The sequence below is a fragment of the Electrona antarctica genome, assembly GCF_951216825.1.
Source record: "Electrona antarctica genome assembly, chromosome: 19".
In the NCBI taxonomy this organism is placed as follows: domain Eukaryota; kingdom Metazoa; phylum Chordata; class Actinopteri; order Myctophiformes; family Myctophidae; genus Electrona; species Electrona antarctica.
Window position 1 is genome coordinate 15,788,278 of NC_136800.1, and position 18,063 is coordinate 15,806,340.

At 41.1% G+C, this 18,063-nt stretch overlaps 2 protein-coding genes across 5 annotated transcripts; both read left to right on the top strand.

The window, feature by feature from the left end:
* The first annotated feature begins 1,350 nt into the window (after positions 1-1,350).
* On the top strand, positions 1,351-10,768 carry LOC306943222 (mitochondrial fission factor homolog A-like). Of its 4 annotated transcripts, none has more exons than XM_079529437.1 (8): positions 1,351-1,518; positions 2,244-2,301; positions 2,595-2,822; positions 4,422-4,600; positions 4,947-5,038; positions 5,654-5,812; positions 6,780-6,855; positions 7,813-10,768. In XM_079529437.1, the coding sequence occupies exons 2-8, from the start codon at positions 2,250-2,252 to the stop codon at positions 7,942-7,944; spliced, it is 918 nt and encodes a 305-aa protein (XP_079385563.1). In that variant the 5' UTR covers positions 1,351-1,518; positions 2,244-2,249; the 3' UTR covers positions 7,945-10,768. The 4 variants fall into 4 exon arrangements, with proteins under 4 accessions (XP_079385563.1, XP_079385565.1, XP_079385564.1 ...); XM_079529439.1 differs by having other exon boundaries at positions 2,244-2,287; XM_079529438.1 differs by lacking the exon at positions 2,244-2,301.
* A 319-nt stretch (positions 10,769-11,087) lies between these two features.
* LOC306943221 (putative flap endonuclease 1 homolog) lies at positions 11,088-17,613 on the top strand. The gene is made up of 11 exons (XM_079529436.1): positions 11,088-11,212; positions 11,896-11,968; positions 12,378-12,480; positions 12,705-12,759; positions 12,893-12,954; positions 13,099-13,235; positions 13,420-13,480; positions 13,598-13,729; positions 14,387-14,532; positions 16,272-16,416; positions 16,859-17,613. The coding sequence occupies exons 1-11, from the start codon at positions 11,131-11,133 to the stop codon at positions 16,913-16,915; spliced, it is 1,053 nt and encodes a 350-aa protein (XP_079385562.1). The 5' UTR covers positions 11,088-11,130; the 3' UTR covers positions 16,916-17,613.
* Positions 17,614-18,063: the final 450 nt, after the last annotated feature.

The following is an 18,063-nucleotide window of genomic DNA, read 5'->3' on the forward strand; positions in this document are numbered from 1 at the left end:
CTTCCCAACTTCACAGCCAGGTGTAAATTATGGATGCTTACTAGATTTAAGGTCACATGGCAACACAGGTTTCTAGTTTTCTAGATAAAGGGGGTGGTTCAACTTAAACGCTGGCTCATCTTACCCCGTTCTCCCCTATTTATATAGTTTTGCCAAACTAATCAAATCAGTGGCCGAAACCAACACTGTTCTGATTTCCCCTCTGGAATTCTCTATCATTAATTAATTTAATTGAGGCCTAATCATCAGCTTCATCCATCCTTCTGGTCTTTCCTATATAACTACCATAAATATAGGACTCTAATCTCACAGTATATGACAAATGCAACCAAAAACACCATGGCTCTGCCTTCACTCTTTGTGTGCCACTGGTCCATAACTACTGCTGCTTTGGTGCTGTACCAGAATTTGCTGATTTGTTTGCTGAAATACATGTTGTAACACAGATATTGAGTTATAAGTTTGAGGTAGGCCTTTTTGTAGGCCTACTTTACTTGAGTATTTCCAATTTCCAATAGGCCTACTTTTACTTCTACTCCACTTATCTTGGATCCAAATATTTTAGGCCTACATTTACTACATTTAAAAACGTTAGTTACTTTGTAGATTTGGATTATTTTAATATTACAAAACATACATTAACCATTTCAGCCCTCTAGGCAGAGGCCGATTCATCCATTTGAAAAGCCAATCTACAAGCTCACAATGTGTCACATCGTGAGCTTGTAGGCCTAGGCCTACATCGATTTTCAACAGATTTATACCTATATTTGAACACTTGAAATGAGACATTCTGCATAATGAGTACTTTTACTTTTGGTACTTTTTTAAGTTGGCTACATTTTGATACATTTGACTGAAGTCAAGTACATTTTAGTAAAACAATTGAGTTTTCCACCACTGCCTATTCCTTGTGGCCAATGTGGCCAAACCATTGACTGGCCAAACTCATAGAACCCGCAGGAGCTGACCTAACCCAATAGTGACATCTCCTGGTAGATTATTGGATCAAACGTGGAATTGCTGTCAAAAGTATAGATATGGAATATTTTTGCTGTGATGTGCTGCTATAATTATTGTAGCCGTAAGGCTATAATGCAGACACATCCTTCTGCCTTTTAAAGATGATGACTGTTTTAATATACAACGGCAGGTTGGCAATGTTGTTGTGATACTAACTAATATGTCAATCTTCAGTTTTCTGAAGGAGGGTGCAAAAATAGGGTGCGCTTGTTTTATAACCCAAGTCACGCCAGGCGCCAGCCATGTCGACTGAACGAAAATTAACTCCACCCAAGCGAACAATCCTTGTAAGACAAATCGTACGCAGACTACGCACAACCGACGGTGTGTACGACTGTGCGCCACAGTGCGTGAGTGTGTTTGCATTTTGGACGAAATTGGACGGTGTACGGTCGATGCACCCACATAACATTCATTCAGCTGTAGCAGGGCGTCTTGTGTAGCTGTGTTTTTATCAAATTACATTTTGACATCCAACAAGATAATAACGTCACGGTAAGTAACGTTAGCGAACATAAATAATACGATAGCCTTTTAGCTACCATAGACAGCCCACAATGTCATCATGCACAATGCTCATGGCCATGGGATATGGGTTTGCAACATTAACGTACAGTACCAGACACCATAGCTATGTTATATAATATATCAAGCCTTTTATGCATCATCGTGCACCGATATCGTGTAATAAATTAAACACAACTGAAACTCGGCTAAACGTGAAATAAATTTGAACTGCATGGCCGCTATCTCCACAACACATCAAGCTATATTTGGTTCATTTAATTAAGGCTAGTTTAGATTAAATAAAAAATGAATGAATACCTTAAATTGATTCAAACTAAGTGCTAACTTCTATGGTTATAAATATTTGTGGTTTTAACTTTGGGATGCTGCTGTAACTAAATTACAAGTGGCAAGTTAAGATTGTATTGCAGACCCTTTTTTACTCTCAATTAACAGGCAGCTTGATGTGAAGATCGAGTGATTCAAATGACAGTGCAAGTGCTTGAGTCCCTTACGGAGTGTGTGGCTGGGTGGGTGTCTGAGCACGAAAACAGCATGGTTGATTTTCACCACCTGTGCGCAACCTGACACACAAACACACACGCACATATTAACTGTATATATGGTGATTTCGTGTGTGCCAGTACAGTACAGTACAGTACAGTACAGTACAGTACAGTGACCCCCACACGGTAACTCTCATTTCTCAACAGTTTCGGATGCGGGCCGGCTCGCCGGAATCGGGCCGGCACCCTGGGTGCGTTCCTGTGGGTCAGTACAGTGACAGTACAGTACAGTAGAGGGTACAGTAGAGGGACCCCCACACTGTAAATCTGTCATTTTTCAACCGTTTCGGACACGGGGCGGGGTGCACCCTGGGTGCGTTCCTGTGGGTCTGGAACTTCCGCCCCCACACAGAGTTCCACCACTCACTTCACACGGGTGTGATTTTTTTACATTATTATTTACGTTATTTGGGTTTGTACAGCAGAAAAACATACAGCGAGCCATACCATTAACCATGTTGATGTGGGGTCCCCCACTCCCCTCTTGTCTTGCCACAGGCTGGATGAGTGCCACAACCTTTCCTGCCCCGCCTGCTGCGGAGGTGGCGGAGATGAACCGCATCCACTATGAGCTGGAGTACACGGAGGGTATCAGCCAGCGCATGCGGATCCCGGAGACCCTCAAGGTGGCCCCAGAAATGGAACCAGGAGGTCTGCCACTACAGCAGCATCTGGCCCCACACCACACCGCGTTCATGCACGTGCCTGAGAGGATATGCATAGCAGGTCAGCAAAGCAGACGGCATGTCAGGAGACCAGTGGTTCTCAAATTTGCATTTAGGCCACAATTGTGGGAGTTACAGACCTTTAAGGGTCCATTTGACTCCCTAACTATCAATAATTTACCTGGGGACCCCCCTGGAACCTCCCCAAGGACCCCTGGGACCCCTCTTTGAGAACAAGGAAGTGGATGATTATGGTATCTGATAATGAGCCCTTCATTTGAAATGCAGCAGTATCCAAAATCCCAACAAAAGGCATTACGTCCATTAGGAGTAGCCTGGGTTCCATCCATCCAGCCTGCTTCACTGCGTTCCGTGTTTTGTTTTGTCACTTCGCTACTCAGTCTGGAAAGGGTCCTATCTCCAAGGTAGGCAGGACATCGACCCGTAGCTTCTGATTGGTCTGTGGTGCAGGTTGGGAAAAAGCACCAGTTTGACGTTGGATCAATGCACACCACACAGCTACTGCTGTTGCCCTGCCAGGCTGCAACATACGTATATCATTAACCTAAACTCACCCCACACAGTCGTCAGTTTTTTGTCTACTGAATCTGACATAGTGGACTACTGAATCAAATGAGTGTTTACTTTTTACCCTTTTTGCCCTCGATCCCGACGGCCTTTACTGCATGTCTTCCCCCATCTCTCTCCCCATTTCCTGTCAGCCTACTGTCTGTCCCTCCATAAAAAATATAAAATAAAGGCGAAAGCCACAACAAAAAAAAACATAAAAAAAGAGACAAAAATGGTGCTGGCTGATGACGTATCAGCAACAACGTGGCTACGTAACGGTTGACGTTATGAAATCGAAAACAGGAGGCTGGCCAGACTGAGTAGCTAAGTGACAAAACAAAACACGAAACACAGCGAAGCAGGCTGGAACCTCTCTGGAGCTCTCTTATTGCAAAAATTCCATACCAGTGGTCTTAAGCGTTATTCATAGTCTGGATTTTCGGTGGTGAGGTGCCCACCGAACTACAACATGACGTCTCGAGCCGCGGTGAAGAGCAAACCACCGCCATCGCCCCAGCCCTTCTCTCTGTTTTTACTCACCACCACTCAGCGTTATTTCAGTGGTCACCTCACCACCGAAAATCCAGACTATGAATGAGCCTTAAGTCCATTGACTACATCTCACCGTATACCTGACATTATTGTCAACCATTTTCCAAAGTATAAAGTTAGATTTTTGAGGAGGCCACACTGGATTACATTCATTACATTTGCAGGGACACTGAAATTGCTTTATAAATCCAACACAGTGAACTTTTTTGTGCCGTTTTTTGTGCCCCTCCATACACTCGCACAATCATGCACACATGTATTGTATTTTTCTGCCTACTTGATCCTCACACACAAGTTCTCCATCCCTCCAAAACCCATCCTCCCGATACCCTTAATTTATAAATGTAAATGTCTTTGATGGATGTACAGTATCACTTGACCGGTTTCTTTCCTACAGTATGCCCTCTTCAACTTGCTCCCCCTTTCATGAAAACTACGAATTATGTAGAATTGCACACAAACATAATTGCACCCACTACACCTGTAAACCTGTGATGTAACAGTAAAGTATTTTCCCTGCCCTCACTTCCACATTCAGGGGATGATGAGGACCTTCGATATTCTCATCCCAGAGATTTAGACCTGATCAAGTCCACCCCTCCTCTGGACTTGCTGAACATGAAGGCTCCACCCCGCATCCTGACCCTCCAGGAGCAGCCTCTAGACTCCCTGGAGACTGAGCAGACCACCCCATCACACAGCCATGCTAGCCAGGGAGTGAGTGTCGACCTTGGGCGTTCTCTGTTCCATTTATCTCTTGCTGGCTGTGTTTGAAACAGATATTATATATATGTATCAAATAGGGCTGCCACTATTTTCTGTTGTGCAGATCATCTTGAAATGGGCTATTTTCAAAAGTTTCTAATGACAAAATAGTGATGAATAATAAATTATCAATCGCATTTTATTTAATTTATTATCGATTAAATCCAGTCTGATACTTGTATTAACCTGCATTTAAATCCAATTACCTCTCTTTATCAGGAGTGTTCAAAGTATGGAATGCAGCTTTAACTCAGCAAGAAAATTTGACATTGTCTCCAATTTGACATGTCATTTACAGGCCCAGTCTCATCCGCGATCCCGTAGAGAGCGAAGTGCCAGTGAGAACATGACTGGACGTTACAATGGCCAGATCAACAGAGCTGATGCAAGGTAACGGGCCCTATAACGTAAAAGACTTGAGTCTTAAAGATTAGTCTCTTACCAGGTGCATGACTCATATAAGCAAAAAGATCACCAGCACTCACAAAATGTACTTTACTGTAGTTACTTATTTTGATAGGCATGGGCAACGTTTGGCGAGTGCTGGTGACATTTTTTCAAAGAATTCCCTTCCACAGCTTTCTCTGCAGAATTCATCACCGTAGTTGATTAATGTACTGTGTAACATAGTGATAATTCAATTCCTCACTCGGTTTCCGTGTGAAACGGCTTTCAAACTAAAGGTGTCTCCAATATAAAATGACTGGCTGGTGGTCATGGAGTACACAATTTAGACACCAGATGGGTGTGTTGGCGGTAAATGAGTTAAACATAATTTTCATTGTGTCTACTCCTGACACTCGCACTGGAAATGCATTTACTTATTCATTTACAGTTACTGACAACCTGTTGTTGCTTTCCAAAATATCCTCGGGCGGTAGAATCCTGCAGCATTCATTTTTCCAGACATTAAACACTGTAATAACAACGGAGCTACAAGGGACAGACTACTAAAAGGAATGTTACACAGTATGACTATAATAATGATTCTCTTCCCTTCCCCAGCGTAACTGCTCCCCCAATCCGTGTGTGTCCCCCACTCTGTTCTCCAGAGGATGCCAATGCACACCTGTTCACAGCAGGAGGTTTTATATCGTACGTACAGTCAACAACACACCGTGCCTACCAGCAGGTCCTCGAGGTTCTGGATGACAGCCGCCGCAGGTGACGTCCCTCCTTTAATCCTCAATGTGTTAGTCAGTGATGCTCAACCGTTTATAACGTATGCATTATTAGGCCACGGAACCCCATTTGATACATTTTCTTATCTCTGTGACTCCAATTTACACTGTAAAATTGTGTTAATTTAACTCACACATGGAATGGTAAGAATCCGTTTGTGATATATCCGAAAATCACAAACAATTAACTTGGTGATACCTCATTCATACAGGTTGAAAAATCGACCCCATTCCTTGAACCAGTTATCTTTATAATAAGACCCATGCATGTTCTTCCCCATCCTTTGATTAATGTTAAGTGACTGCTCAGTGCTTACCCACTCTGGCACTTTTGCTCATGGACAGTATAAAGCAATGAGAGGGTCTGCTTACTTAGGCCTGCCCAGGCTAACTGGTGTTAATGTTTTACCAATGATAGGGTTTAGTTCTCACTCCCTTCAAAGTGCAATTTTTTCTGGTGATAGATTGCAATGCAAATGGTTCATATTATCTATGCTAACCCAGTCAGTCAGAGTACGGAGCTTAGTCTTTCTTTAACCACCAGCCGAAGCGTGGTCTGATGTTGAGTCACTGGCTTTTATATGTTTATGCTTTTTGAGTGGTGCAACCACTCCAAGGAACAGCAATGTCCGTCCTAACCTATGTGACTATGTTTAGAAGAAACGGAGAGAGAGATAGTGTTGCACTGTTGCCTGCTAATTACAGAGAGAGAGAGAGAGGCAGGGGGAGAGGGGAGTTGCACCACTCAGTTCACACGGGTGTGATTTTTTAAAATTATCAATAGCTTTGAGAGTAGATTAAGTTCGCACAACGGTCTTGAGCTCAAAACTTTTTATTAAATATTTAAAGAAGAGAAAATGTTTTGCGTTTCGACCACTTTGGGTCTTCGCCAGGAATGACGAAGACCACGCTCCATAGTCCGTACTAATGAGAGATGTTTTTGTCTCCAGGACTCACCTGGAGCTGGCCCTGGACATGACCACAGATGATTCAGGTTTAGTGGACGCCTCCTCGCTTCGACGACAGGTAATCCCCGCAAACTAAAATATAAAATGTGATGTGCCGTGCCCACTCATCTGCTTGACTCCTGTCAAGCAGATGAGGTAGTTTGAGTTGAATTCTTTAATAAAGGGAAATAAAGTCCCAAACGTCTGTTATGAGCTTGTGTACATGCAGTGTGAATCTCGGGCTCAACATGGGAAGCCATGACTTCATGTGGAACTCTTTCTTCATGTTACCATCTTGTGATGTCAATTATCTATTATGTCAGTCTGTTTGACATACCTCTGACTTACAAATTTACAATACATACAAAAAGGTTTTCAGCCCGATCAGAGCCTCACTGATGTACATTATGAAATAAAAGTTAAGATTGATTTATTGACGTATTAGGCCGTGGACCCCCATCAGAAAAAAAATTGTCTCTGGGACTCCCAGAACTTTTCTAGAATCTAGAACATTTTGGAATCATTTAAAAAAATATTGAATTAACCGGCATCTTAAAATCTAGATTCTTTCTAACATTTTCAAAAAATACCCGGTCTTCAATCTCACTACATATCGCGTCGGAACACTTTGTGAGCTTCTAGATCTATTTTTTTTGTAAGATATTTTTGGGGCTTTTTTGCCTTTATTGATACCGGTATACAGTATAGGTTGACAGGAAACGGGGAGAGAGATGGGGTGGGGGGGTTGACACACAGCAAAGGTCGTTGGGATCAGGACTCTAACCGGCGACCAGCCTAGGTGCCTCCCGGCCAGATCTGCTATTTTTGAATTGCCAAAGTATAAAATGGGCTTATAGTGGTTAAACTGATTGGATGCCACCTGGTGCCCCTTCAAGGACCCTTGGGGGTCCCCAGACCCCACTTTGAGAACCACATGAATGATCATGATGTACTCACATCAGAACAATGGGATATATTGGGTTCAAAATCCCTTTAAGAAATGACTGATTTCCATCTTGGTGACTGGTTCATTCAGATTGTGAAGCTGAACCGTCGTCTGCAGCTGCTGGAGGAAGAAAACAAAGAGCGCTCCAAGCGAGAGGTGATGCTGTACTCTGCTACGGTGGCCTTCTGGCTCGTCAACACCTGGATCTGGTTCCGTCGCTAACGTGGACCCAGGCTGAGTTTCCCCAAACCATTGATACTCATGTATACGTTGTTCAGCTTGAAATGTTCACAAGGCTGAAAAGAGCTGAACTCCATGATGTGCTGCTTGTCATCAGTTGTCTTGGTGAATAGAAACAGGATTTGCAACCGAATAATCACTTTGTAGTTCCAAGAGAGTTAGGAAAAACATTTTACACATTACAGGGGAATGAGGAATTGTCTAACCACTTTCAACCTTCTAAAATTGTCAAAACATTTAAAAAATAGCTGATCTGCATACTCACAAAATGTCCCGTTGTGAGCTTGTGGATCCGCTCTTTTCATTGTACGATGAAGTACATGGGCTTAAGTGGTTAAGCAACAAATGCATTGAGGAATCCAACCCAGATGTCCAATCACAGGCCCTCTTTACACTCTGCATTAAAGTGACATTCCAACGATTTTCAACCTCTTAATTGTCTGAGTTATGTAAAGAACATCGTTAATAGTCAAAACAGCTATTTGCGTCCTGAAATTGTTAATAAATTACTTGCAAGTTTGAATGAGTTTGAATTTGAAAACTACAACCGTTGATTTCCTTTCATGTCCCTGCCTCACTCTATTAATGTATTACACCTCCAAACTACTGACAACTTCACTTACTTCACTGATATTGTATGTTATAAGCTCCTGTAGGAAAAAACTTTCACACACCTAGAAATCAGGTGTATGTATGCACAGGTGTGTAGGCCAGTGGACATCAATGAAAGGAATAGAATACACCCGCACACTGTGTATTTGCTCGGTACATGAGTATTTTCTTTTTAATAATGCAACGTTTCGGTCCCTCCGGACCTTCTTCAGGCATGTTATAAGCTCCACAATGCCATTGAGGCTGTCCAGGCATATTTGAAGTCCTCGACGCCCTTTTAGCACTGTCTCGCGGGCAGGCATCAGACCTCTGGGGACCACAGAACCTCCAAGGTTTCTTTCCCAGTCCTCAATCCCTCCTAGTATGTAGATCTTTACGTCTGCCACAGCTGGCAGCCAGGCTGTAAGCTGGAAGTGTCGCTTTTTCATGGGGGCACACATGCTCCACATGTTATTCCCCCATTAATACTATTGCTGTAAGTAAGCCTTTTGTTAGAGCAAATAGTGAATAGTACTGAATGACTGCTGTAAATGGAAGATGCAGCTTCCTTCAGCTTTACTGAAGGAATGAGATCTTTATTTTAGACCGAATACAGTGATAAGGAGCTACACTGAAGACAGCAGTGAGCTTATCAAGGAAGCTTTGAGAAGGAAGAGAAGTGGTCACGTGACTGGGCTGCGCCATGACACTTTCATGGGAGCCAAACTACCCGGAAGTTTGGCAGAATGCTGTTTAGATCCTCAGATAAAATTATATACTGTGCACTCTGTGCACATCGAAAAGTAAGTGATTAGAAAACAACCTAAGTGTCCATGAAAGTGTCATGGACACTAAATTGTATAATTGTAATTATACAATTTAAAGATGACTAGCAAATATATCATCATGGTCTGTCTTACTTGCATCCTCCTGCTGTGCATGCCAACACATACAACATGAGTGTCAAGACTCATGCCTTTGATTTGACTGAATATTCAATTGAGTTATTGAGCTATTCAAATAGTTTCAAAAGCAGTGAGAATGGATCATGTCTGGACTGGAAAATTCAAGGCCTGTTCCATAACATAGAGGAGCAATCTTATTGGTGTGTAGTTGTGTGTTTGGAGTATTGTCAGATTAGGAATAAATTGTAAACAAAATACCTTCCAAAAACCAAATTAATAACCTTTTTTGAGGCCTTTTTTATTAGAAGATAAAGAAAGAAATATAGGATTATTTAATAATAATAAAGACCTTACAATACTGTGGACACCCTGTGTTGATAACAGTAGTTTCAACATCCCAAATTGGAGTCTGGTTGGAGACCTGTGTTGCATGTCATCCCCCCTCTCTGCTCATAGTTTATCGTCTTGAAAATACATTTAAAGCTTACCAACTAAAACTAAACAATATCAATGTTGTGCGAAAGTGATGTGTGTTGTGTGGCTAATAGAGATCTGATTTGTGTTTGTACACTAGGGCTGAGTTTAACATCAAGACAGATGCATATTACTGCCAGTTGTAAAGGTACTGTACGTGATCCACACTGCCAGGTGTAAAGGGGGCCCTATAGTAACAGAACCAAGACTCAGATCTCTCTTGACTAGTTTTTGAGCATGGTTCTGTAGTTTTATCAAAAACAAGCATTTATTCTGAAAAGTGTCAAAGTCCATAATGTGACAAAGTCGAGAGTTGCCATAGCATTTGTCCTGAATGTTATTTTAAAGTGGCAGTCACATCTCTACTGGGTCGGAACATGTTTACACCTATTGTCAATTTGACAAGAAAAAAAGAAAATAGCGAGGACAGAAAGAGGGTATCTATCCACTTCATAGTTGAATCAATGTTTTGGGTTTTTCATGATATATTTGGTAACAAACACCCCATATGAGTCAGTGCATGAACTGTGTTTGTTGTTATGCTGTGACAGAAATCGTAGCACTACTAGTATTTATATGATGTGTCATTTTGATCTGTGTATATGAAACAAATCATTATTTTGTATTAATGCAATAACAGAATATCATGGAGATTTATTTATTAGTGGTGATGAGGGTGAATTCAACAAATGTTAGAATGATGTGGTGTACTTTATTTATTAAGCACTATCTAAAGCACTTATCTATAAAGCTGGACTAAGTTATTTTTTGTAATATATGAATACATTCTTGTTTGTAAATATTTTTGATGTATTTAAATAAATTATGGGTGTTGATCTCTGTGGATGTTTGCTTTTCTTGTCCAGTGATTCCCTCTATTGGCCTGATAATGTAAAAACAACAACACAACTTTCCGTGTACGTGTTATACCGAAATCGATGACCCGTTGAATTCTGTAACCATGGTAAACTATTTAAATGTAAATGGATCATCCTAATCCTATCATCCATAATGGTTGGCCATTGCATCATAATTACGCTGGTGGAATGTTCTCAATTTCAATTCAACTGGCAATAAACTAACTGCGTCGAAACATGCCATGTCTCTAGCAACCTTACTTAATTCGGTAGGTCGCCGATTTCGGTATAACCGCAGCATCATTTAAAAGGCTCCAACGGTGTCTTGCTAACTCGTTACAATGGGGATAACAAAATTGGCCGATTTGATTCGCATGGACGCCCCTGGGGCAATACTGCATAAAGATATTAGTGACTACACAGGTAACGCTCCTCACATCCAACGTTTGATTCATTGGATCCGATATATAACCGGACAACCATGTGATTGCGAGTCGTACCTATAGCATATGCTATCAGCCAGGATTCCAGGAAGTTTTCGTGCATTGCATTCGATCCTATTGCACCGTGAAATCTAGCTCTGGTCCATAGCTGCGCAACGGAATTAGAGCTATGGACCAGCGCTACGTGCAATCCAAAATAATGCAAAGAATCTATATATTACCATGTCATTGAATTAGATTTAATTTGCACTACAAATGCAAGTCAATATTTATGCATTCATTTAAATTACCTTTTCATTGTCGTGAAAATATTTCCAATATCAACTGATGATGAACGTTTTCAACTTTGATGCTTTGTATGCTCAACTTAAGTTAATACAGCGAGCATGATGTTACCTAGCCCCAGTATGGTCCCTCAGCACTACGCTCATTCTGGAGCTACAGAATGAGCGTAGGGGGAGGGCACACAGTGACATATGGGGCTAGATGTTACCCGGTTACCCAGGCACGGATTGGCACAGAAAATCGGCCCTGCCAGAATTGATCCACCCGAATCCTAAGAGGGGGCCTTTCGAACCAAGGCTCTTCATCTCTGATGATGATAAGAGCGCCCCTCACTTCACACAAGTGTGATATTCTTTTTGTTTCTATTGGATCCAACAGGAAAAGTAATTGCACTGGATACAGCTATTGTTATTAATCAGTGCCGTTCTGCAGTGCCTTCACTCAATTTCAGGTGAGATAATAGTGTCCTTTGATATAGGCCTAATCATAACTAGGCCTATTAATTTGTTTGGTGGTGGTGACATGGGTAGAATATTTAATTTACCATAGTTTAGTCTGGCCTTGGTGCCCAGTTGTAAGTATATTCCAACATGTGAGCTTTTTCTGTTCAAAATGTTGAAATAATTTTACTTTGACCAATTTAACTATTTCAACAAGTGTATTTTATTTTATGCACTGTATCAATGTGAGTTAAGTTAACCATTTTCAACCTGATACTTTTTTCTTTTTTTCCCCCTTCCAACAATAGTGAAAAAAGCAGATCTACAAGTAGATAGGCCATTTGTCCTATTCATCACAAGGGTTTAAGTGGTTGAGATAAGAGAACCTGCTACTATTTATAATTATTTCCTTCTATCTAGTCTGCTGACAGGCCTATTTTTTCGCACACTGACATTCCTGGAACATGACATAAAGCCAGTGTTTGTGTTTGATGGGAAGCCTCCTGGGGAGAAAAGAGCTGTTGTAAGTGCCTTGATTGTCTTTCATCAATTTGATCCTATTCATGATCCCAGACAATATTTTGTCTTTTATGATATTGATATATTTATTGTCCTGTTTCATGTTGGTAACTGAAATGCAGTTGAAACAAAGTAATTAGTTTTTGGAACATGCAGCATGGCTTCGAGGCCGTGCTGCAACAAAGCAGAAATTGTGAAGTCTTCTTTGGTGTCGTGTTTGTGCTGCAGTTGGAAAAAAGAGCTGAAGTATTGGGATGGAGCTCCCCCAAACGCACAGGCGAAGGTAAGATGGCTGAGTTCAAAACATTTTATCACCTTGGAGAATTCCAAGACAGATTTGATCACATCAGTGGTTGATGGTTACATGGAAGTCACTATCCAAGAGAGATTCTTGACAATGTCCTGTCTCCCTGCAGCATCCCCTCAGACGAAAGACTGCCTACACCTTCTGAAACTCCTAGGGGTTCCAATCGTTCAGGTCTGTCTAACCTACCTACTGCTGTAGCAGGACTAAAGCAACCCGGGCATTTGTCTTTCACTCCAGCTCTGTCTCTATAGTATATCTTCTACTACAGTATGTCTTTCTCTCTATGTTTTTCTATTGGTTATTCTTTCACTCCAGGCTCCAGGGGAGGGCGAGGCAATGTGTGCCCAGCTGGTAAAAGAGGGAACAGTTGATGCAGTGGCATCCGAGGACATGGACACCTTGCCGTTCGGAGGGAACATACTCGTCCGTCAATTAAATGCCAAGAGAGACAGGTATAAACCAGTGTTGTTGATAGATTGCTTAAATATGTATTTTTAGTGTGCTAGTGTTCAACTCAATGCATGACTTGGATTGAGACAGTATTTGTTATTACAGTGCTGTGTTTAGAGTTTAAGTTAGAAATGAATGAAGCAGTGGTCGCCGTCAAAAGCTGAGACACATCTGTCTTTTTGACAGTGACGTCGTTGAATATTCCCTACCCAAGATGTTAGACATTCTGAAAATTACTCACGAAGAGGTAAGACAGAATTTCAGTTCAGATTAAACTGTTATTGAAATTTGAAAACGTTAACCTTGGGGAGATGACACCACCACTCAGGCTTACTTGATGTCTTTCCTATAACCTCTCCGCCAGTTTGTGGACCTGTGTATTTTGCTGGGTTGTGATTACTGTGACAAGATCGCTGGTTTGGGTCCCAGGAGAGCTCTGGCCCTCATCCAGCAGCACCGCACCATAGAGAATGTCATCTTACACATCAACAGAAAGGTACCACGTTTTCTGACTCCAGAGCTCTTCATGTCTGAGTTTTTTCAACTTCATAAATGTTCTAGTATTCAAATTCAGAAAGTCTTTTCCATCAATTGTGAAATTTAGTAAGTACTCGCCTGTACAAAGTAGTGTAGTAAACACTTTTCATGCCCCGGAATCTTTCAAAATAAATGCGCTAGAGTGCCCAGCAGATGAGGGAGATTTTACTCTGAAAAGCCACGCCTTCCATTTCCCCTCAAAACCGGGAGGTAATACTACCTTGCGCTAATAAGTCTGATCTCTCTTTAGAATCGGTGTTCTGATCAAAACCATGGACAGTGACGTAGATACCGGTAATAGCAAGATTTGTCTGCTGTAAACAAGGAAGTGAATGGCTGCGCGCAAGCAAAACGTGCACTGAGCAAGGCGTTGCCTAGCAACGGCGGCTGTCATAAATTGATTCTAGCATCACGTTTTATACCATTAAAAATGACCTAAAGACATGTCCACACATCTTTGGCCTACGGGTGTAATTATGAAGACGTGTGGTCATGTCCTGGGCACAATAAGTGTTCATTTAACTCAGACTGTAAAGGTCCATTAGGTTCCATTTGTATCTGAGTAAAATATACACTAAGTGTTGTACAGTGTAAATATATCTTAATTGCCTTTCAGACGCATCCTGTGCCGCATTTCTGGCAGTATCAAGAAGCAAGGAAGTTATTCCTGGATGCGCCACAAGCTGTGGCCCCTATTCTGGTGTGGACTGAACCAGACGAAGAGGCCTTGGTCCAGTTCCTCTGCCACACAAAACATGTTAAGTAGGTACTACTGTTGTGTACACTACATGAGTGTATTCTCTGAGGTAGAGGGCAGAGTCGCCCCCCCCCTCTCCACACACGCACACACACGCACGCACGCACGCACGCGCGCGCGCACGCACGCACGCGCAAACACACACGCACGCGCAAACACACACGCACACACACTCAGCTGGGTGAAGCTGAAAACTGATTTCCCCCGTGCCACGTGGGATGAAATAGGTCTAATTATTATTACAGCTTTGGCACCAGGAGGGACAATAATTTGATTAGTATGTTCCTTCAATTCAACTGAACTAAAATGATCTTGTATGAAAGCACCATTACAGTAGGTAACAAAATGAGTCAGATGGCCAGCAGGCAGCAGAGCTCTGCAGTCAGTAATGATAGTCAGCTAATAGAAGGATTTAATCATGTCAAGGATATGCATGCACAAGTCATCACCAAGGTGATAAACAAATTAAATGCATGGCCATGTACTTGACCAAGATTAGTATATGTAAATCATATGCTCCGATCCATATACTGTGTATGCACATGGTACGTCTGTGGAATAGAATACTGGGTTTGAATTCCAATCAAATTGTAAGAAAGTGTGGAATCTTGGGAGTGGGACATCTTGATCAAGGGTGCATGGGCTACAGACATGTATGACATTCTTTTGAGAGCTGGATATGAAGACTATTATTATAATAAAGAAAAAGTAGAGACTATGTTAATAAAACATTTCTTTTTAATGAAAAGTAAAGGACAGATGGGCACTGGTCTGGATATAATGGTGAAGAGTGTAAACCAAAGCTCTGCATGTGAGATAAAGCATGTCTATGGTCCAGAAAACTATGTGACGTATACCCTGTCAAAAAAAATAATCCTTATGTGCCCAAATCATGGCTGGCATACATTCTCTCATATTGAGACGGGTACATATGTAGGCACTGTTGAGGAGAATAGATTATGTAGTTTGTTTGATCTTAAGGAAATTGAAAATGAAATGCATTTTCTTTTTGTACTGCCCATTCTACAACTCTATTAGGCAGAGACTTTTTAATAAGGTAGATCAAAAAAATTACTTTGTGTAGTTGGATGACTTGGAGAAACAAACGTCTCTTTCAACATTTTTTCATTTGCTTCATTTCTTGAAAAGGCCTGGTCAATGAGGAGGGCCATTTACAAGTAAAATGGCATTGTCTTATTTGCACTTATTATTTTCCTATACCTTATGCATGTTTATTTAAGTGGTATCTTATAAGACAGGACATAATGCGAACAGGAAGAATTGTTAGTGAGTTATTTTCGTTTCGTATAATGTGTCATATAATCCCATATGGGATGGGCGTGACACGAAAATAGAAATGTCATTCGTTCATTCATTCATAACCATGTAAAAACAGTGCTACATGTTAGTACTACCAAAGTGGTGACTTGAAGACTATGAGTCAAGTATCTTGAGAATGTTGCTGATGAGGAAATAGATTCGATTAGATAAAGATTTTATTTAATGTGGAGTCGGGTAGAGAGCAGTACAAGGGAAAGTACAGTAACACTCAGGAGCTACGTATTTAGACAAACCGTCATATGCTGACATGGCAGAGTGACTGAACATTCCGTAGTAAATCATAAAAGATAGTAATTTTCACTGCTACAAGTTAAACCTCCACTTTGTGGTTGTGTGTGCCTTTCAAAGACCATTCGGATGTCACTATGTGAATTTATGCATTTGTTGTGGTTTTTATTTTTAGGGAACACAGAGTTCGTGGACGAATGGAGAAGTTCCGTCAGACACGGGTAAAGAAACGGGCAGACAGAGAAGAGGAGCTGGCATCAGGACGTTCCAGACAGACTCGCATGGAAGACTTCTTCCGTGTTACAAGGAAGAGGCAACAGGTAACATAACCTTGAAGTTGTTCTTTTCTCCTTTAAGGCATTCAATGATATTTTAATTTGCTCCTGGCTTGATATTGTTATTCCATCTAAATTAAGCCAAAAGAAAATTTGAGATTGGTCTTGAAATATTTCGGTTAATCATGGTCTGTGTTCCATTTGTAAAAAAGGAATAAGATATGCACAATTGCACATCCCTGCAGTTTTTAAATATGGTGCTGGACCCAAAAAACTATCAAATGAAGAAAAAATGTAATGTCTGCACATGTATGTTTGCTCCCCGGCCTCTCTTTATTTTAACTAAACAAACAACGTTTCGCCCCTCTGGGCTTTCGGAACTTGAGAAAGCCTGGAGATGCGAAATGTTATTTGCCATTTACAGAGCAGGAAAGTTGCATTGAAATGTGGCCTGTTTTCACAGCTAAAATGGCCTCTTCTCTTTTAGGTGGCTGATACTCTGGATCCAGTGAGCAGCAAAGGAAAGAAGGCAAAGCGAAAATAATGCAACCTAATAGAAGTGTTACTTTTTTTATTTGGTTTACTTCAATAGCAGACATTTGACGGGTACACACAGCATTCATTGTGGGTATGTTTCATCATTGTGTTGCTACTGTGTGCCAGCATGGACAGTTCCTGTACAGTTAACTTCAATGCTGGTACACATCCCAAAATTAAAAAAACACCCACAGTTATAATGTTATTATCTTACACATTTATTTACCCATCAAAATGTCTACTGTGAAAAAGGTCCATTCCGCACTGGAGTGCTCCTATACTGAAAATAATGGTCTGATCCTGCTTTTTATTGTACTTCCCACTTCTTTGGAACCGACTGTGTAATTATTACATCCATGTCATTGAAAATTGTCAAGCTGATCTCATCCTCCTGCGGATGCAGTAAGCAGAAATGAAAGGGAACAGTGTGATCTCTGTGTGAGAGGCCTTTCGCTTTTCCCCTCTGCCAGGATGGCATACAAGGGATGTCTCATTACAACATATTCATTAGACACCTGTTGTGTTAATGGTGCCAAATGTAGGGCCAAAGACTTGAATTTAAATACATAATGGTATTATGTATGTATACACAAAGTAACATATTTAAACTTTGTTTTTGTATACATTTTTGTATGCCAATTACTGAGTTAGTAAAAAAACTATGATGAATACACTAATACAAATAAATGTATTTTTTAAATTCAATTCATGTTTGTTTATTTGGCTTGTACAGTGCAAAATGCTCCGGGCATAGTTGAGCACTACACAAATACATGTGCACTGTCCACATCATTTCACCCATAACACCCAAATCACTTTACACAAATAGGCCTATGATATCGCTGTAACAAAAGTAAGAAGGCATATTTTGTGTACAGTCAGAGGTATGCGGTTATCATTCCAATTCGATAGATGGCGACGATGGTGCTGATGTCTGATATTTCCTATTTTCTGCATAAAAGAAGTGATTTGTCACTGCCAGTGGTTGCGTCAAATAGCCCACAGCTGGCCACAACACGGCCGGAAGTGAAGTGATTTATTTTCTCCCGTCGAAATAAAAGTATAGTTGAATTTTTCTTTTGATTTGTAAATGGTGTAGCGGTAGCCTGAGCTGCCTGACACTCATCTTTTTGAGCCAGAATATGAGAACACATA

Excerpts from the sequence above, each read along its gene's own strand:
- LOC306943222 (XM_079529437.1), top strand. The coding sequence starts at position 2,250 with ATGCGGGCCGGCTCGCCGGAATCGGGCCGGCACCCTGGGTGCGTTCCT. Across the intron at positions 5,039-5,653 it reads ATCAACAGAGCTGATGCAAG|CGTAACTGCTCCCCCAATCC; the intron begins GTAACGGGCCCT and ends TCCCTTCCCCAG. Across the intron at positions 5,813-6,779 it reads CTGGATGACAGCCGCCGCAG|GACTCACCTGGAGCTGGCCC; the intron begins GTGACGTCCCTC and ends TTTTGTCTCCAG.
- LOC306943221 (XM_079529436.1), top strand. The coding sequence starts at position 11,131 with ATGGGGATAACAAAATTGGCCGATTTGATTCGCATGGACGCCCCTGGG. Across the intron at positions 13,730-14,386 it reads TCTTACACATCAACAGAAAG|ACGCATCCTGTGCCGCATTT; the intron begins GTACCACGTTTT and ends ATTGCCTTTCAG. Across the intron at positions 16,417-16,858 it reads TTACAAGGAAGAGGCAACAG|GTGGCTGATACTCTGGATCC; the intron begins GTAACATAACCT and ends CTTCTCTTTTAG.